General features: G+C 37.7%; 1 protein-coding gene across 3 annotated transcripts in view; it reads right to left on the reverse strand.

Moving 5' to 3' along the window:
• The window catches only part of BARD1 (BRCA1 associated RING domain 1), a 52,926-nt gene extending 34,579 nt beyond the window's left edge, over window positions 1-18,347 (reverse strand). The window contains exons 1-5 of one of the 3 annotated variants that reach the window (XM_023760998.1): window positions 18,298-18,342; window positions 17,664-17,835; window positions 15,216-15,364; window positions 7,293-8,245; window positions 93-173 (exon numbers count right to left, since the gene is read on the reverse strand). In XM_023760998.1, the coding sequence (XP_023616766.1) occupies window positions 93-173; window positions 7,293-8,245; window positions 15,216-15,364; window positions 17,664-17,674 (1,194 nt within the window). In that variant the 5' untranslated portion in view covers window positions 17,675-17,835; window positions 18,298-18,342. Of the gene's footprint in view, window positions 1-92; window positions 174-7,292; window positions 8,246-15,215; window positions 15,365-17,663; window positions 17,836-18,293 lie in introns of all 3 variants that reach the window. The other 2 variants (XM_023760986.1, XM_023760992.1) reach the window with 2 other exon arrangements.
• Window positions 18,348-21,615: the final 3,268 nt, after the last annotated feature.

Here is a 21,615-nt window from a genome sequence, read left to right on the forward strand (position 1 = left end):
ATGATATAGAAACAACTACATAACTATAAACTATTAATAACTAGGAAATATAAACAGAATGGGAATAAAAAAACAAACAAATAGAAAACTACCAATGGTGTCCAGCCAGCATGGTCTTTAACATTTGGGTCGCTTCCGTTTTGTAAGAGGTATGCAACAGAAGGTATGTCGCCCTAGTATAAGACAAAGAAAACAAAAAGAAATTAAAAATCATCAAGGAAAAAAATAAGATATTGAGTTTTGTTTTGTTTTTTAAAGATTCTGCGCCTTTAAAGATAAAACGAAACAAATATTTCCCTTATGCATATTGCTCATAAGCTAATAAAGAATAAGGTTTGTATGTATGAGCTATTCTGAGGTACCAAGTCCTGGAATTCATATGGTACGTACATCCTTAAATACAGAGTACAAAATCTCTGCTATAAGCAACCCCTACTGAAATTCATTTCAAAATACCAAATAAAGGACACTAGCCACAGATCATTTATGTGATCATAATAAAGGTTTTAAAGTCATTTCATTTGTGAAAAACATTCTTTTGAGCACTTATAAAAATGGTTCCTGAGTATTGTTTAAAACAAAATTAAAGCCAGAAAGATTGCTCAGTAAAACCAATGGTAAGGCTGCCAAAAACTGTCTTACGGGCACTCTATCCTTAATACATTAACTTAGCTTATATTCACCTTATTTGCTCAAAGATATTTTTCTAGGCAGAAGCAAGGCTTATTTTTTCCAAAAATAACAGAGCTTTCTCTGAAAAATAAATTTAAAAATTACATTTGACAAGTTACTTATGACACTGTTGTTTTGTGAAGCTCCTCTTTAGGGAGAACCAATCTGTCTCCTCCCACTCCCAGTCCCTATACTCTTCAGAAATAACTTTTCAGCCTCTATAGGTTGATAACATAGAAATCATTAAGACCCCTTAATACAGTAACATTTGCTTTTATTCTATTGTTTTGGGCCACCATTCAAATGCAGCATATCTTAAGATGGTAACTTACTTAGTTTTCTAAAAGCAAATCCGCATGCAACATATATATTTTTATGTTCCTAAATTAACAAAACGACCTTAAATATTCAACGCACCTAAAAAATAAGCATGCTATGTGTCTTAAATCAAATGCTTCAGTTCATATAAAAAACATTTTTCCATAGTTCTTGAGGGGTATACATTCTCTATCTCTAATGCAAGGTAGCATGTATTTAGCAAATGTTGCTCTATATTCAAGTCAGTTCCAAATGAGTTCAGGAAAATCTGACAAAATACAAATACGAATTTTCTAAAATAATTTGGGGCAGATGAACTACCACAACCACACCCATTCCCAACATTCAACATGAAAGTAAACACAAGAAGTAGACAAAAAACTTTCTCAAAAATTTCCTCATTCTAACTCTGCATGGTAATCACAAAACCATATTCACCTAAGAAGCCCGTAAAATAACATGAGCACAAGAGTGAAATGGAGGAGTCGCATGGGAATAGTCATGTAGGAAGAGAGTGACAATTTAGAGACTAAAGTCAGAATCTCCTGTAAGGCTGTAGGACAGTGGTGTTTTTCTTTCATGTCACCTCTTCATATCATCAAAGACGTCTTCTGTTACAATTGCACCCCTAGACTTCCCTGAACGGTATAGCTGATTTACAAACTGCTTATTTTTGTTCCTTTATTTTCTTTCTTCCATCACCATTTATTCCTCTATACCCTCTTTCAACCTCCGCCCACTCCTCACCCCCACAATCACCACTGTTGGCAAACTGCCTGCTTTTTTTTTTTTTTAATATATTTTTATTTTTATTTTTTTACAGAGAGGAAGGGAGAGGGATAGAGAGTTAGCAACATCAATGAGAGACATCGATCAGCTGCCTCCTGCACACCCCACACTGGGGATGTGCCCGCAACCAAGGTACATGCCCTGGACCAGAATCGACCTGGGACCCCAGTCCGCAGGCCGATGCTCTATCCACTGAAGCAACCAGTTAGGGAAAACTGCCTGCTTTTAATACCCAACCTGCTTTCTCTCCCCAAGTACTTAAAAGTCTGTCATATTTTCATCCTTCTCCTTTATGTAAATTGAATGTAATGCACATAAATAAAATTATGATACTTAGATAGGATCCACAGTAACTGGGTAAGTTTGAACCAATATGAAGTTTCCAAGAAATAAATTAATTTCTGCTCCTGATTTCTTTAAATTGCTTTCTTCTGTAATAGAATATTTTCTGAGTAATAAGCACTCACTTTTAGGCTCCTCACAACTTACAAAAATAATTGAGACTTTTTTTTATTAACCACAGCAAGAAAAAAAATCATCTGAGGAAAATATTTACCAAGGCTTATAAGAAATTTTAAATGGATTTGATATTTTGAAGTAATACCTTAAAGGCTGAAAATGAGGAAGCATGCATGCCACACTGAATTTTCTTATTGCTAACCTTTCATTCAAAGGACTCTTCACACATTCATGCATACTTTAACAATATAAATTAACTTTCCAAAAACAAACACACACACAAACAGAACTTCTTCCTTGATATACAGATTTACATTTCCAAGATACTGTTAATAAACATCTTTATAAAAATAGTACGGGACATTACGATTAAGTGCAATAATCACAAGTTACCCCAAATGGCTAAGCTTTCCACATATATAAACTGACCAAGTACCTAAAGTTTCTTTTAGCAACCAGATGTCATTAAAAAAAAAAAAATTTAACCATCTCGAATGGAGCTCTCAAAAATATTAAACATACCCCTGACCGCTGAGCCAGAGTTGACTATTTGAATAAAATAATTTCATAGATGATTCGGACTATCTAGTCATCGTGACATAAGTTACTGGTATTACAAAGGTGGTGGGTGACAGACAGAGGGAAAATGAATACAGACTCCAAGAGGTGTTCTAGAAATTAAACTCTTAAAATGTCACAGATGCCAGTGTGCTCTTGAATCCTTTGCTACTTTCTCGAAAAGCTAGTAAGAAGGATCGTGTAATAATGTGACTCTACACACAGTATAACATGAATTACAAAGTCAAAGACTGAAGGAGGCTTCTCACCAGGGATTTTCTCTTCCCAAGAAATCCTCAGCACCTTTTTTATGTTAAGCACATCATGTCTTGTAAGTTGCCTTCAAAATAGTACCTATTATGTTTGTATGACAAATCTATCATATGACATGCCAACTTCAAGCCATTCTTGTATTTCACAACCTATTCACTGCTGTGGCATGAATTACGAGTAATCATTACCATTTTAAAGATCGGTACTAGAGAACTTTGGGGAGGTTTTTCCCAGCACCTCCAGCAAAGCTGACATAATAGAGTAACAAATCAAAATCTCTCTGTCTAGAAAAATGTCAAATATTAAGGTGTTTTTTTTTCATTAACTCAGAAGAATAAACAACATAAGTGTTTATCCTATAATAATAGGAAGAAAAACATACAAGCTAAGGGTATGGCCAAAAATGCTATTTTACAGAAGTTAGGAAAAGTCTCTCTGAAGAGGTGGCATTTGAGCAGAAGCCTGAAGAAGGGATCGCACAGGGTTATGTAGGCATGGAAGACTTTGGATTTTGTTTTAAGTGGGCCAGGAATTATTATTATTGGTAGGGGAGTAGAGAAATAACTTAGGTCAGATTACTATGGCTGTCATATAGAGAACTGAATGCAGAAAAGCAGAGCAAAAAATGAGACGCTACTTCATGGTGTGGTTGGAATACTGACCCCCTCAAAAAAACTGTCTGTGTCCTAATCTCCAGAACTTGTATGTCACCTTACATGACAAAAGGGACTTTGTAATGTGATTAGGGTACAGATCTAGATGTGAGAGATCGCCCTGCACTCTCAGGGTGGCCCTGGGGTGTAGCCATGTGAGCCTCTACAGCAGTGGTTCTCAACCTTCCTAATGCTGCGACCCTTTAACACAGTTCCTCATGTTGTGGTGACCCCCAATTTCATTGTTACAAATTGAACATAATTAAAGCATAGTGATTAATCACAAAAACAATATGTAATTATATATGTTTTCCGATGGTCTTAGGCGACCCCTGTGAAAGGGTCGTTCGACCCCCAAAGGGGTCGCGACCCACAGGTTGAGAACCGCTGCTCTACACGAAGGGAGCCTTCCTGGCCAGGTCAGAAAGATGATGCAAGGACTCCACCCTCTGTTGCACAGCCAGCAAGAAAACGGGATCTCAGTCTGACAACCACAAGAAACATGCAGTTCCTTGAAACAACCCAAGTAATCAAGGAAATGGGTCTCTCTTGGAGCCTCCAGAAAGTAACCTAGCTGACATGCTGATTTTAGCCTGGTGACAGCCACACCAGACTTCTGACCTAAGAAAATAAGTCTGCCTTGTTTTTAGTCACTAAAATTGTAGGAATTTGCAGTGACAGCAACAGGGCACTAACACAAGTGGTCAGGGCAACAAGAAAAGACAACTAGCTTCCACTAGGGTGGTAGCTATGAAAAGGTTATGGTCAACAGAGATGCCCAGAGGAAGGTCTGGAGCAGGATATTAAAGAATTTTGTTAATAATGTTACCAAATTCAGAAATCATTCTGTAAAGCCATCACTGCAGCAAGGGAAGCTAGCCAGCCGAGAACATTCAAACTACCCGGGGTCCTCTGCCCTCAGTGCATACACCAAGCATGTATCACACAACCACAACTCCTCTAACCTGAGGGGCAATGGAAACATGGGAAATGCAAGTCTACCAAGACCCTTTATGGAAAAATAACAAGTACGATGACGACAACTAAAATCTATCTCTTGACAACATAAAACCTGGTACTTCCCCTTATTTGCTCTGGCTGTCTGAAAGGTCATCAAATCTATATTCATTATTCAGCCTTTTCCTCTTTTCTGTGCCTTGTTCATTTTATAGTAGTTTTAACTTTGGAGCCCCCTCTAATCCTTTTCTCAAGTAGGTGGATACAAAACACAAATTAAGACAGCGGAATGGCAATATTTGGTTTTCTAGCACACACACATTATTTCGTTTTCAGCTGCAAATGAAAAAAATTAGGGTAAAAAACTAAAACGAATATTATTTATAATACACAGATGCACACATACAAACAAATCCACTAAGTTTCTTTCAAGTATTTGTTCTATTACCATCAAGCTGGGTAGGGATTAATTTTAATAACATTTTTAAAGAGGCACTATTGTTAGTGATTTAAAAAACAATAAACATCCATTAGCTTTTCACAAGTGTACTGCATCAGAACCTGCCAACTAATGACAATAACAATATTTGATAAGTTCAAAAGAATCAAAATGGGTAACTCTAATGCTGGCAAGACTCTCAGTAAACTGACAATCTCACAGAACTAATGTGAAACAATCTTCAATGGAGAAAATTCACAAGGCAGCTCATGCCACCATGTTTTCCTGTCTGATGATTCTACTGTGGCTTTTTCCCATGGCCTAGGCTAGGCCAAGGGTCGGCAAACTATGGCCTGTGGGCCAGATATCTATCTGCTTGTGGATGTGAAGTTTTATTGGCTTACATATTGTCTATGGCTGCTTTTGCACTACCAAGACAGTTGAATAGTTGTTACAGAAACTATTTGACCTGCAAAGCTAAAATTATTTACTCTAACTGCCCTTTAAAAAAGCATTTACCAAACCATGGCCTAGATTCTAAGTCCTAGAGATCCTCATTAATAAAGATAAATAATTCTTCTTGTTAAAAAGAAAAATTATCACCTTAGCCGGTTTGGCTCAGTGGATAGAGCGTCGGCCTGCAGACTGAAAGATCCCAGATTCAATTCCGGCCAAGGGCACATGTCCAGGTTACGGGCTCGATCCCCAGTGTGGGGCGTGCAAGAGGCAGCCGATCAATGATTCTCTCTCATCATTGATGTTTCTATCTCTCTCTCCCTCTTCGTTCCTCTCTGAAATCAATAAAAATGTATTTTAAAAAATAAAAAAAGAAATTATTTACCAATATAGGTGGATGCTTACCTGGTGGACTGAAAATAATTCCCAGAAAGCAAAATGTAGACATTAAAGTAGCCACATTTTTATGTACTATTCAGAAAAGTGAACAAAAATAATTATTATGTTAGCTACTTATGTCTATGAAGCATTAATAATATTATGTTAAGATGTATAATAGTATAATAGCTTATGTGTATATGTATTATGTGTATATGTATATACATTATATATAACAAGGAAGATAAAAAATAGTATGGTTTTTTGCAAAAATCAAACTAAAATCAAACTAGAGCTAATTCTAAAAATTCAAGTTGTTCAAAAGATATGTAATCCTGAGTATGTAGTCATATTGCAGGTTCTCCCTCCCAAACTGCATCAGATACAGGAAGATAAAGCAAGGAAAAAATAAAACACTAACAATTGGAAAAGACTCATTTTTGTGCTTTTCCCTTTCTCCACACAAAAAATACAGGGGTCCCTGACTCAATGTCTACCCCATGTTGTTCCCAGATGTTTTATGTCACCAACTTCATGGAGGGGTTCCTTCCAAACCTCCCAAAGTTCTCTATCCATACAAAGGACCCAAGGATTTCCCATAGAATTTACTGGAATACCCTAAAACCTATCTTAATTTAGTATTAATCTCTCCCATGTCATATTTTCCATTTCAAAGATTAACCACCTCATGCTCTATAAACCAGCCAGGTTCCAAAACAAACACTGTCACACCCCAGGTGTTGAGGCAATAAATAAAGAGAATTAACTTCAATGAACAGACTAGCGAAAGGAATGGCTGGCAGTAGGGCACAGAACAGCTCCTCTGTGGTGAACCACGGGAGCCACTCTCACAGTCGAATTTCCTGATCATTGGAGAAACGTACAGATCACATCTTTCAACCTTCCAAATTCTAGCTGTGCCCTCTAGGAGCTTGCCACCTCTCACAGTGCCCCTAGCTCTATTGCTTAGAAGGACATGTTGCCAGCAGTAACTTGGCAATTATCTTTACTCATAAAGCATGAGAAGGATGGGTAAATAAAATGGTGAAAATGGAACAAACTATTATAGAATAGAAAAGAAACAAAAGCAGCTGCCCAAAGAGAAGCTAAAATATTGAAACATTGATTTTCTCCTAAAGATCATGTTCCTCAGGCCTGGGGACCTAACTGAGATGGGCTTTAGTCCCTATGAATTCTATTTCTCTGGTTCAACCTTGAAGTATCACATCTGTGGGAGTTAAATCATTCTCGTCATCTTTCCTCATTTTTCACAAACTCCAAAGAAACTGTTCTATAGTTGGTCTCATTCTGAAACTGTTATTTCAAAGTAAGTTTCGTACCTTAATTGAAGCAATATGGAGCAAAGTCTCGCCCTTATGATTTCTTTTCACAGTCGTAAGGTTACCGGGTGTCAGTTTCATTGCTGAGGGGCTGGACAGCATTCGCCCGTAATTTGTACTATTCAGTGTAGAGGGTGGTGTGCTATTCAGTGTAGAGGGTGAGGAGCTCATGGATTCATCTAATATAGTTCTGGTTTTCCTCCTTACTCTGTCTCCAACTTTAAGTTTGGTTGAAGGCTGCAAAGAAGAGCCAGGCAATGGGATGTTTTCTGAGAGCCCTGTTTGCTTAACAAAATTTTCACTGGTGCTGGGAATGCTGTTTCTACATTTCTTAGAAATGGGGCTAGAAAGTCTCCTGTGACGCCCACGTTTTCCATTCTTAGATGAAAGATCATTTTCACAGAGATTCTTCTCCGGAGTCATGACTTCATTCCTGCTCTCAATTTCTGGAGACTCTATTTGCTCAGCCAATGGTAAAGAGACTTCGGTTAAGTTTCCAAAACATTCATCTTCTGCCACAGAGCCGCTTGCTAGTAAGTCTATTTCACCATTTCTCTGAGGACTGGCATTAACAGATGGCTGGACAGAGAAAGATACCAGCTTTTCCTTAAATTTCTCTTTGGAGTCAAGCTGACCATCTTTTTTGCCTGCCTCTAAATTCCACATTTGGTTGATTTTAGTTAAAGTTTTCTTCTTCTGTTTTTTCCCAGATCTTGTAGAAGCTTTTTTAGCCCTCGCAGAAGAGTCTACCGGAGGACTCGCAGAAACATATTCATACGTTGAGGCCTGCTGAGTATTTTCATCATTTATCACTTGAGGCTGAGTTTGTACTGAAACTTTACTTACAACATATCTGACCTTCTTACTTCGAGGACTAAACCACATTTTTATTGAATTCTTCTTACTTTCTGCATGATTAAATAAATTTTTCCTGGATGTTTCTTCTTTTAAATCTGATAGAAAAAAGGAAGAGAAATCTGTCAGATGAACTTACTCTCTCCCAGCTTGAGCTCCCACAGAATTTTGTTTATGGTTTTCCTAAAGTATATCACTTTAATTTATGTACCTCTTTCTTCTGTCCTAGACTATGAACTCCATAAGCAGAGATATTTGGACATTCAAACAAATGTTTACAGAATCCTACGTTAGTCCTGACAGTGTTCTAGGGACTGGAGAAGAAAACAGGGAATTTATATTCCACTGGGGATGACCAGAAAATATGAATAAATAAGTAGTGCATACAGTATGCTGGTGGTTATAACAGTCATGGAGAAAAGATATATTAAATAAATAAATAATCTAAAGTAACATTTTCATGAACCAAGGTCTAAAATTAAGTTACTTTAAGAGGAAAGCCAATGATATCTTACTACTAAGGACTGGTAACATCCACTGTATAGGAAATAAACATGTCATTTTACTAAGGTATTACATAAAATTGTGAAGTGTGCTTATTCTTGATTTCCTTTCAACATTCTCATGTCTTAAAATGTTAGCGAGAAAAAGGAAATTATAAAATATTTTTAATTCCTTTTAGATATTTTTTCTTCACAAAGAACACTTACTATTTTATCAGTTCAAAATTAATAATACATTATAAAATTAGTAAATTAAAATCTAAAGTTCAAAATTAATTCTATTTTTTATTTCATGTTTCTTGAGTATAAAACTACTATCTTTACAAATAGATCTGCCAAAAACAGGTTTATAAAAAAGAAAGAAAAAAGGTGGATTATGAAAAACAAATACTTAGTGCATATCTCAGTAGAAATTACAAAGATATGATCCCTGCCTAGCAAAGGAATTCTATCAAACTCTACTCCACTCCAAAGAAGCCATGCCTTCCTCCTGGTGGAAAAATGGCAGAACTGGAAAGACTAATTGATAAACCCAGCTGAAGCAAGAGTGTGTATGTGAATAAGGGCAGACCCTCCTACATCCTTCTAATGTCCTAGCTGAAGGGCACCTGGTCCACCGTGTTATTAGGACAGGATCTTGGAAATCAAAACAGAAGAATGAAGCATCCATTCATGCTGGAGGCTAAGTCCAGCAGGTCATAATAAATGAAGTCCTCAAAAGTCCTTTTGAGAAGTCCTCAAAAGCTTTGAATGGACTCTTTCAGCAGGGCTAAAATCTGCATGTTATTACTTGCTGCTGGAACAGCCAAAGGCAATTCCCCCAACCTGATAATCCTTTACTGTTTACCAAACCTAACCTTTGATATGTATATCTGCTTTGCTATAGGGCAAAATGTGGGAATAGGAAGCCCTGGGTCCCGAAGCTTAGTCACTAGAGCTAAGCCTCCCCTGGCTCCCCCATACCTCCCAAATTTATGTTTCGCGTCTAGTTTATGTAATTTACATCGCAGCCCCTTCTCCAGATTCCTGAACCTTTGCAGATTCGGATAAAACCCCATTCACACAGAGACATAATTTCTAAATTCAACAAGGTCTTTCCTCTGCAGTGATAAGTAGATTTCAAACTAAGTCACTTCTGATACAATCTCAAGTCTAGAGGAAAGGTCAAAAGGAAATGTTACCAGGATTACTTTTTAAGAAAGACTCAGGATTACAAAGACTAAATAAAGGTTAATCCACTGGTAGTCTGTAATACCTTGTATTTATTTTTTTTAATTTATTTTTTAAACTTACATAATGACATTTTCAACTAAAAAGTCAAATCCTGAAATCTGAATGCTTATAAAACTTACTGTAGAACTAGACATTTAAGAAAAAATTAAGGCTAGTAAGTAGTAGCAACATACCCAATTGACTAAAAAAATCTAAATCTAAAAAGACAACAAATTTCACTCAGGTATACATATTTCTTATCTTATTCTATATAATAAAAGGCTAATATCCAAATTGTCCCCTTGGGAGTTTGACCGGTAGACCAGGAGTTCAATCACTCGCTATGATGTGTGCTGGCCACCAGGGCGTGGCATGGAACAAATGCGGGCAACCGACCAGCGGTGGTGGAGGTGCATGGGTGGTGAGGGAAGGAGGAGGTGGGGAACCTGATTGGCCCGGATCACTGGCCAGGCCTAACCCATGCACGAATTTCGTGCACCAGGCCTCTAGTAAAGCAATAAATGAAAACAGCATATATTCATGTAATTTATAGGCACACGATTTCACTAGTCATCCAATAGTACTACATTTACTCTGAATTATTTTAATTGTGTATCTTGTCCTACCTAAGCAAAGACCACAACAACAAGTATGTTGTAAATTCTGGGCTTTATACAGCATATCACAGTTAAAACGATAAAAGGCAAAACCCCCACCACTCTTAGAACATCAACCACACTATTGACAGCTACAACAGTTCATATGGGTAATAATTCTAAGCATGAAAAATTATTATATTCATTTCACGAAGAAAATCACATAGTCCTTCCTCTACATAGTAAACCTCATAATGATGACATTTAAAATTCTATTCTCTGAATTTAAACATTTCTGAGTACTCCTAACTATCCAGGAACAGAGATGCACATGTGGCCAAGGAGCTGCTCAGCCAAGTTTATTCTTAAAATTTAATAATAAACTATAGAAAAGGCAAGAAATTAGCAAATGTGATTCAGCTATCATTAATCTACATCAAAGGATTATATGATGAACACTGTGTGCCTTTCAAATGATCCTATTATAGGTTTCGCAACAGAAGTTGAGAAATCTCCTTGACAAACTAGCCCCTTATTAAAAATCAAAGGAAAGTACTTTGCTACCATCTGTGCAACATTAGCGCCCTCACTGAAGAATGATTATTTTGTAAGTTAAGAAGTATTCAGTTCTACCTAAAAAATAAAAACACAGCTATTTAAATGCTCATCTTCATCTATTATAAAAAAGTGACAGCATATATGAAACACTATGTAATTCGCCACAGAGAGACCAGCCTCTCTCCTGAAACCAGAAAATAAAGTTGTGATCCTATGAAAGCATAATCACAATTTTTTTTAATGTCACCAACACCAACATATATTTCACAGAACCTGACCAGCACCTGCAAAGTCTGATTTAATATGACGGGGCCAAGAGAAAATAAAAACTTTTAAATTTAACTCCATTAGTAGAAAGCAGATTATGTTATAAAGAATAAGATAAAATTATCCATAAATGCTTGTCAGAAAAATTTATGACACTCTCTTCACTTTGAAACACACTGAACCGAGAAAAATTTATTCAACTATTTAGAAGGTGATTTTAGAGAGTATTACTGTAAATCAGGCTGCTTTATCTCCAGTGTATACCTATACTATGTCCCTGACTTGACAGGTTCTTCCTAATTATCCACCTTAATTACAGTGATTATATATTTTATAGTAAGTGCAAATAACAAGGTTCATTTGGAAGATAAATTGTGAACTACAGGTTAAAAAAATAGAGAAAATGTGGAAGGTGTCCCACCATTCCACCTAATTCACCTTCAACACTAGACCAGTTATCCATATGATTTTGGAGCTAGACCTTAGGAATCATTTAATCTAATACCCTTCTTTTATGAGGAGATCATTTCCAATATCCTCATTATTTGATCCAACTCTTATTTCTCTCTACCTACTCATCTCACTCACCTTACACCACTTTAAGCACTTGCTAGATAAACTAACATAAAGGTACCACATAAAATATATTGAATAGATAAACTATAAACAAACACTCTCAAATGCCCTTTCAAGGCTAGTTTGTTTTAAGGGACATGGAGAGGAAAGGTTGGTGACAATTTAATTTACAATAAGTAGAAAAAGCTTCCTCATAGACATGAGAATTAGATTAGAAATGTATATTTCAGAATTTATATTTATCATCTTCTATAAAACTAGCAAAGAAGAATGTTAGCACTATAAATTGAATTGTTGAAGGCACAACCTAAGAATTGGTTTTAAACTTGTTTTGTTTTGATTAAGTTTAGTCTCTGGGATATGAGTGAAGTCTTAACACTGCCAATCTTTCTCCAACCCAATCAACAAACATAATGAACACCTATACTTCTAACAAAAGCAATGTGCTAAAGAACAAAACAAACAGCAAGAAACTTACAATCTGACTGCCTGGCTTAACCTAGGTCCTCAATTTCCTCATCTGCAGAATAAAGGGATTAAAGATAACCTTCTAGCTCCTAAAATTCTGCTTATATATCACGCAAACTGTGAAACTTCAATTCATCGTAAAGTAAGTATCGTTAAAGCCAGCACTACTAAAGTCTGGTAACTGACTGAAGTCATTATTCATCATATAATAAGGAAAACAAACACAAAATGGCCTTCAGAAAACTAATCACCCTCATTTTTTCCCCAAGTTCCACCTCTACTCTCAGATGAGAAAGATGGCATTCGGAATGGCCTCAGATCCCACACAAAAACTTGTTCTAGTAATTTTCCTAAATATCTTTTTAAATGATGAAAAATTAAGCCATTTCACAATCATGGTCCACAAAAGATGAAAACCATACTGATGATTCAAACATCACTAACCAAGGTAAAATTTCTGAAGAAGTCCTCTATCTTACTTTTCTTTGCACCCATGGTACCCCAGGCTCCATAATTTACTACTCATCAAGGGTTACTCTGTCACCATTAAAAATGTCACATTGCTGTTATGGGTTAAATTGTGTCCCTCCTAAAATTCATATAAAGAAATCTGACCCACAGTACTTCCGGATGTGATCTTATTTGGAAACAGGGTCATTACAGATGTAATTAGCGGTAATGCGCAGGGTGGGACTCGAATGCAGTATGACTGGTGTCCTTTTTAAAAGGGGAAATCTGACCCAAACTTTCGAGAATAACATGTGAAGACCACCATCTGCAAAGCAAGGAGAAAGGCCTGGAACACATCCTACCCTCACAGACCCTGAAGGAACCAATCTTACCTATATCTTGATTTTGGACTAGCCTGCAGACCTGGGAGATAAGGACTTCCTGTCATTTCAACGCCCCCATGTGCGGTGTGCTCCTTCCTATGGCAGCCCCAGCAAGCTAGTATCACTATAGTAGCACTAATAATCACTACACAGCAACCGGGGAAGAATCAAATCAAATCACCATGACAGACACAAATCTCGGAGCAGCACCCCAAACTTCCATGCTTGGCCAATATTCCTAACAGGCCACACATCTTTAAGAATCTCATGAAAACCACTTTCACAGAGACATGAACATTTTTCACATTGTATAATTAACTCAAGAGGCTCACTGATCCTTCCCCCCACCCCCATCACTGCCAAAGATGCAGAGACTCTTGATTAAGGACTCCTGCTTTAATCAATGTTGGGGAGGGGGATACCAGATCAAACACTAATCTCTCTAATCAGAAAATAAACACTATCAGCACTGTCTCTGAATAAGAAGGAAAAGAATACAGATGAACTTAATAATAAAACTTTTCCTCATTGTGCTCTTAAGAGATTTATAACACAGCATTTTTTCAAAAAAGTACTTTTAAAAATGTGTATGTGTATAATTACATCTGAAAGTCAGTAAAATGTTATCAGGATAGCACATTTTATCATAAAAGAATAGAGAGTAATATAATAATCAGATAACTAGTAGAAAACTTTTTGTAGGTAACTATGATTTTTTAAAATATATTTTTATTGATTTTTTTACAGAGAGGAGGGGAGAGGGATAGAGTTAGAAACATCGATCAGCTGCCTCCTGCACACTCCCTACTGGGGATGTGCCTCGCAACCAAGATACATACCCTTGATCGGAATCGAACCTGGGACCCTTGGGTCCACAGGCTGATGCTCTATCCACTGAGCCAAACCGATTAGGGTGGTAACTATGATTTTAATTCTTAAAAATATGGACCTAGTAAATAAGACTCAGTATTTGCCTCATTTATTTATTTTGCCAAATCACTTCACCATTAATAGTTGACAGTGACACATCATGTCAGAAAATGAAGATAAAAAGATTTTAAAACAGAAATCCAGCCCTTTCATATGCACATTATCAATCATGGCATTCTGCCAGTCAAGAATAGGTTCTCCTATAAAGGAACACAAGCTAAAAGGAAGTGATCGGGTCAATAAAAGGACAATTCCCATATCTAACTATGAAGACTCAAAACACTACTCTCTTTCCACAGCTAATTAGTTCTCAGCAGAAAGCACAATGGGAAGATACATAGTTAATACACAGAGTCTAAGAACAATTTAAAAAACATTAACCCCCATTTACATAGAAAAAAAAGTGAATATTAGATTTTTTGCTCTGTAAAAATGTGCTCATTTAACACTTGGATTGCGGGAAACGATCCATGGAAGGAGGTTGTAGTCTATCTTGTAAAAGTATATTCAAGTGCGTTTAAGGATATAATCACTATTCTACACATATGACACAGACATGATCATAACTGAAAAAGCAGGCAGTGGAAGTAGTAAAAGAAAGTCTGGAGTGGATGGAACAAAACCAAAAGACAGAGCCATCTTATATTTTGGCGGGAAATTCACCCGCACTCCAAGTGTTAATTAATTCAGTCTAGAAAAGTGATCCATGGAAGGAGGTTGTAGTCTATCTTGTAAAAGTATATTCAAGTGCGTTTAAGGATATAATCACTATTCTACACATATGACACAGACATGATCATAACTGAAAAAGCAGGCAGTGGAAGTAGTAAAAGAAAGTCTGGACTGACAATCAGAAGAAATGGACTGTTCCTCCTGCTTTTGGCACTAGCTACGTGTGTGACTTTACACAAGACCATTTAACCTCTGAGGCCCTTGGTTTCTCATCTATAAAAAAGGAGTGAGACTTAATTACCTCTAAGGTATCTGTCACTCAAAATAATTCCAAACACTATCAATCTTAAATCTGAAACACACCATTCAGAGTTCCTGATAGCCCTTTTACACACTTCATGTGACCAACAGTTCATCGGTTACCTAAATAAGGGAGACAGTGCCAGCGCTCACCTGAAAGCTCGTTCTCATGCAGCAAATTCCGAAGCTTACTGCAAAGCTGGATCATGCTGTCCAACTGCCTGTTTATCTTCACGTCTTGAATCCAGGCTGGGGTATTACACACTGGACATTCGGCTCCAAGGCAGTCACTTACACAGTTACTGAAAAAGAATTTTAAAAATATATGTAATTATCAACACACTCAGCAGAATCTGAATTCCAATAAATAATGGCTGTTTACATTTTTTAATCTGACAATCTAAGGCAGTGGTTCTCAACCTGTGGGTCGAGACCCCTTTGGCAGTCGAATGACCCTTTCACAGGGGTCGCCTAAGACCATCCTGCATATCAGATATTTACATTACAATTCATAACAGTAGCAACATTACAGTTATGAAGTAGCAACAAAAATAATTTTATGGTTGGGTCACAACATGAGGAACTGTATTTAAAGGGCCAGAAGGTTGAGAACCACTGATTTAAGGGAAAAGTGGTCAGTGTCCCTAACTAAAAATCAGGTATTGTATGTTTTAAAATTCTTGCAGTACACTGGTTAAAAATTGCTGGGATATATCAAAACCATCTTTTATTTGTTTTTTATTTTTACTTTTTTAAAATTTATCTTCATTGTTGTAAGTATTACAGATGTCCCCTTTGTTTTGTTTTTGTTTTCCCACTGACCCCTCCACTCGGCACCCATTACTCCAAGGCCTTCACCACTCTATTGTCTGTGTATCAAAACCATCTTTTAAAAATGCATGGTATTTGTGGCATTGCTCAGCACTTACACAACTCCAGGTCTGCAAAGAATAGAAACAGCTACCCTAATTCTGGGCACCATAGAATCCAAATGAACCAAAATTGTTCTGAATTGTTTCTTTCCTATGTTTATGTCATTTAAAGATGACATTTTCTTTTAAGATGTTCTCATGCCTCTCTTAATCTTTCATTGGCTATTTTAAGTCACAGACCCCTTTAGAATCCAATTAAATGTACGTATGGCTCTCTCCTTCTCTCTTACACATACACACACACACACACGCACACACACGCACACACAAATGTACCTTACATATAATTGCTGTTATGTTTCAGCAGTTTGTCACTAATCTATTATGCACAGTGAGACAAATTAAATCTGTTTGCTAGAGTAGAAACAGGGAGTGGGCATCATTTCATAAGAGGATCATGGGAGGCCTTTTGGAGGAGGTGACATTTGAGCTGAAGTGTAACTGATGAAGTTACCTCACACATATTTGGCAAAAATATGTTCCAGGTGAAAGAAAAAGCATGTGCAAAAGTCCTGGGCCAGGAGTGAGATTGATGCTTCATGAACTGAAAGGAGGTGGCTGGAACTTGGTGAGCCAAAGGGAAGTGTGGTCCAAGAGGGGAGCAGAAACTAGGTCCCATCCATGGTCTGTAGACCTTAGTGCAAAGTGTGGGTTTCATTCTAATTGTAACCAGAAGCCACTGAAAGATTTAAGGCAGGTAGTGGTATGGATGTGATTTACACTTTAAGAGCACTGACAAGCATGAGGAAAGTTGGGGAGAGGATCACTTATGAACTTTGTGAAGTGATAATACGATGATGGCATGGACTAAAGTGTAAACAGTAGTAAATACGGAAAAAGGTGAAAAAACTCAAGATTGAGAGCACATTTTGAGATGAAACTGACAGAACTTAATGATGTGGTATAAGGAAGAAAAACAGCAATCAGGTATGACTTATGGTTTCTGCCTTGAGCAACTCTGCAGTCAGTAATATCACTTATTTCTCTGAAGACCACCAAGACAGGAACAGGTTGAAAGGGATGATGGTCCACAGATCTGCTCTGAAAATATCAAATCTGAAATCCCTTTCATCCTCCAAATGGGGATATCAGGTAGGTAATAGGTACTACTTCCTAACCCATCACCTGCCAGAAATGCCCACATAACAGATCCATGTTTCTAGCAACAAAATCGGGACCCCAGGCATAGCTGCTTCCCACACATCCCCAGCCCACTGAAGTCACAAAGCAAATTATTTTCCTATGAGCTTAAACTTCACACTGCAGTTTTCTCAGCCCAGACAGTTCCATAGTCATAACTTGAAATAATTAAAAGATTGATTCAAAGGAGGCTATATAAACCCTGCTCAAAGACAATTAAACAAACACATTCAGTCCTTAAATTGATTTCTTCTGAATAAGAAACAGGATGAGATGAAAATCTAGTATTGTATAAGCCAGGGCTGTCATATTATCATTATAACATGGATATAATTTCACCATAACTATTACAGCTTGAATTATGTCCCCCAAAAAGTTTTTCCTCCAGTACGTGTGAATGTGATCTTATTTGAAAATAGGGTCTTTGCAGATAATCATGTTAAGATGAGATCACTAGGGTGAGCCCTAATACAATGACAGGTGACTTATAAAAAGGAGAGATTTGGACACAAGAGACAAACATGCCTACCATGTAAACATGAAAGCTAAGACCAGAGTGATGTATCCACAAGCCAAGGAATGCCAAGGACTGCCAGATGCTGAAGTTTCTCCACCAGAATGCAGGAAAGAGGGTGGGACAGTCTCCCGCACAGCCCTCCGAAGAACCAACCCTGCTGACACCTTGCTCTTGGACTTCTGGCCTCCAGAAGGGAGAGACAATACATTTCTGTCGTTCTAAGCCACCCAGTTTTGGTGCTTTGAAGAAACTAACACAATTACTATAAGAACTAGACTTTTATAGTTTAGAAAGTCTAGATTCAAAACTAACTGGAAGAAAAAAAAAGACATATTTGAATTATATAATAGATATTAATTTTCTCCCAAATATAGCAAAGATGCTTATTAAACTTTATAACTTTGACCAAGTCATCCTCTTAAAGCTTTGATTTCTTTCTTGTAAATTAAGATATTTATAAGGGTCAAAATGAGATAATATAGAAGTAAGTTACCTTGCAGTATAAGACAGCTACACAAACATAAAAAAATTATCATCAATATGAATACATGACTATTACTAGTAAAAAGCATAGTTGCTACATAGGTATGTATTAATTATATATGTGATATATACAATATATATCAAGTCATAACTACTTACCTACAGAATATGTGCTCACATCTTCCTAAACACACAGGCTCTTTCAGAATATTAGTGCTGTTTGAAGAAAGGAAAACAATCAAGACTTAGTCACTTATAGATAAATGTTTTATACCCAACATTTCATAAATCCAAGGCCCAACACTATTATATTTCTTTCTTTTCTCAAAGCAGATGTTAAGGATGTGGTCATCCTGGTTAAATATTTTATCATAACACATTCGTGCACTTTGGGGGAGGGGGTCCCCTCAGCCCGGCCTGCACCCTCTTGCAGTCCGGGACCCCTCAGGGGATGTCCGACTGCCGGCTTAGGCCCGCTCCCCAGCTCACTGCTCCTTAGCACTGCCTCAAGGGCAGCTCCTGCGTTCAGCATCTGCCCCCTGGTGGCCAGTTCACAACATAGCAACCGGTCATTCCCCTGTTTGGTCGATTTGCATATTAGGGTTTTATTATATAGGATACTTGCTGAATTCAAATAACAACTACCAAATTCGGTACAAACTGTAACTTTTTTTATAACATATACTGGGAAGTCATAGAAAGGAGTAACTTTGTTCAGGCATCTCTAAACACTCAGGCATACAAATCTATCCACTGCTTCCTCGCCAGCTCTCAGACTATGAGTAACCATCATAAAAAAGACAGAATGACATACAAATATATCTCTATAAATTTATTGTGGTAGCTTCTTTATCTCTGTGCTGCTATCAAAGTGATGTATTAGATGTTGTGAGTAAACAATCCCCATGCTCCTCAATCCCATTAACTTTACTGCAGCCAAATGCTGTGAGCTTTTCACCACCTAGACTCATTCCTACCTCTTACCCTCCCCTTCCACACACAGATGAAAAGATCTCCTTCAGTCATTTTCCTTCTTAACATGTGCTACCATATTAGTCCCTAGATCCTGCATTTTCTCTGGCTCCTAAAGTATTCTACTCTCATCATCATCACCTTCTCCCCTCGCATATAAACATGCACAGATAATCTCTCCTTCAACCTAAAAGAAAACATGCTTTCTTTAGATTGTGCCTCCCACTCTACTTTTTGACCAGCTCTCCCCTTGCCAAGTTCTTAAAGTGCTCTATCCAGCTAAATCCATCTCCTTACCTTGCTAGCTCTAACTTCCCACTGCTGAAACTGCTCTCCAAAGCATTGTTGGTCCTCATTCTCCGTGACCTCTCTGTGAAATAACATTTACATCACCCTCTTTCCTGAAACCTTTCCTCCTATTGAGCTTTAATTTTTTTTTTATCTGCCTATTTCAGCATTTCTTAAGCTGCTGTTTCTCCTATCTATCAATGTAGGCCTACCCCCAGGATGCAGTCCACAGCATTCTAGCTTTCTCTGGCAATATGACTCGATGCCTTAATTCTTCTCTTTCTAACCTTAAATTTCCTTTCTAAGATGACTGTGAACCCTGTACCTAAACATTATTGTTATAATTAGCTCGTTTAATAATATTAACAAAAGAAAGAGAACAAAGGGGAGACCAGACACTATAAGTATGGTCATCTGGGCAGCTTTACCAGGAAGCTACAACTTCACGCTCCCCAGGAAATCACCAGTCCATTCCCTGCAGATCACTGGGGGAAGGAATTGCACAAAGAGGGAGATCCATACATGCACATGAAGTCAATGTGACAAAGGAGAGGTGCTTGTGTGTCAATCCAGCCTGGGAAAAAGATCACTGTCTAGATGGGTGAAGCCACACTGCAAGAGAGCAAAATCTTGGAAGGTTAAAAATCCCCAAAGAGTTTCCTCTCCTTTGCCTTCTGCTTCTCCCTTACCTTCCCTTGCTCCTTGCTTGACCCGCACACGCTGGCCATGTGGCCTTAAACAGCCACGTGACGCAAAGGACTGCGGCTGGGAACACAAGCTAAGCTAGCCAGATGCTGGACTGGTCTACACTTTAATATAGAACAAAAACTCTGGGCAGTGGCCTTAACCCTGGCACAAGAAATAATTTTTCTCCCCTCTTCTAAGCTCTTCTAGTGAACAATCAAACTAACATGAGACAGATTAACAGGAGAAAATGTTCCAAGTTTATTACAGATGTACATGCAGGGGTGTCACTGACATAAGACCCAGAAAAAAAGACACTGAGAAGCTGAGGTTTATGTGCCATTTTGGACAAAGGAGAAAGGGATAGGAGTCTAGGACTTCCCAGGGGAAGTAGGCAATTCCTGAGTCCCTTGTTTCTTAATAACCAGTCTTGAATCAATGTCCCGAAGGACAGACTTAAGGGTGGCAAAATGCTGGTCCCCAACACAACCTTTTCTATCTCTGCTCACCAAGAACTCCGTGCTCTCCTGAGGTCAGTCTCTGTAACATTTCTCAAATACCCTGGCCCAACACCAAGCCCACAACTGCTCAGACTGTTCTCCCCCATCTAGAACACCCGTCCTCCGCCCCCATAACTATTCAGGCCCTCCGCGTTACCCAAATACTGCCCAGGAAGATAAAAATGTCACTACACAAAGCAGCCCAAGAATTCCTGCGTGTTAGTTTCCATGCTATCACTTTTGCTAAATCTGTGCCCTGCACCAGAAATGTAAAGCACATGTAAACAAAAATCTTAACTTCCACAGCTGAAAAGGCTTTTAAAAGAAAGAGTTTATTAGGCCATTGCTAGCAAAAAATACAGAAAGACAGGTCTGAGGAAATGGAGACAGGTATGTCCACCATCTAGAGTTTTACAAGTATTTTTTATACATCAAGTAGGCAAGAGAAAGCATTTACTTTAGCTATAGACATGAGAAGGTGAAGCAGGGCTAGTTCTGGGATAGGTCAGCAGAGTCCTAGCTATTCTCTTTTTGGAAAATCTTGGATATAGCCACCTGGAAATTAATTAGATGATTCCAACATACACCAGGGAGTGTGAGCAGTCTTTTGTTGGTTTCGCACTGCAGTTAACTGATGAACCCCTTTTTGTCTCTCCCTTCTATTCTCTGACCTGTTGTAATTTAACTTAAGACATCTCAGGTTTTTCTCCTTGTAGGCACAACGTTGAATGTGTTACACTCTTTCCTAAGGGGTAGTTTTATAAGCCAAGTTACTATATATATGACTTAAGAGATTACAAAATGTTCCGACGTCCCAGAGAGATGGTATCTAGTTGAAAACAAAATATTTTGTATTTTATCTGCCTGATTCTGTTTTTTGTTTGTTCGTTTTTCTTGTTTGTTTCAAAATAGATTGTAGCCCTACAGACAAGAGATCTTGACTTTCATTTTTTTTTCTGAGCTTCCCCGGCACACGATTACCTACCAACGTGGTGCTATATGAACAGCAAGATTTCAATAAATCCTTAGTGAAAGAA

Source organism: Myotis lucifugus, unplaced genomic scaffold, assembly GCF_000147115.1.
Source record: "Myotis lucifugus unplaced genomic scaffold, Myoluc2.0 scaffold_3, whole genome shotgun sequence".
Classification (NCBI taxonomy): domain Eukaryota; kingdom Metazoa; phylum Chordata; class Mammalia; order Chiroptera; family Vespertilionidae; genus Myotis; species Myotis lucifugus.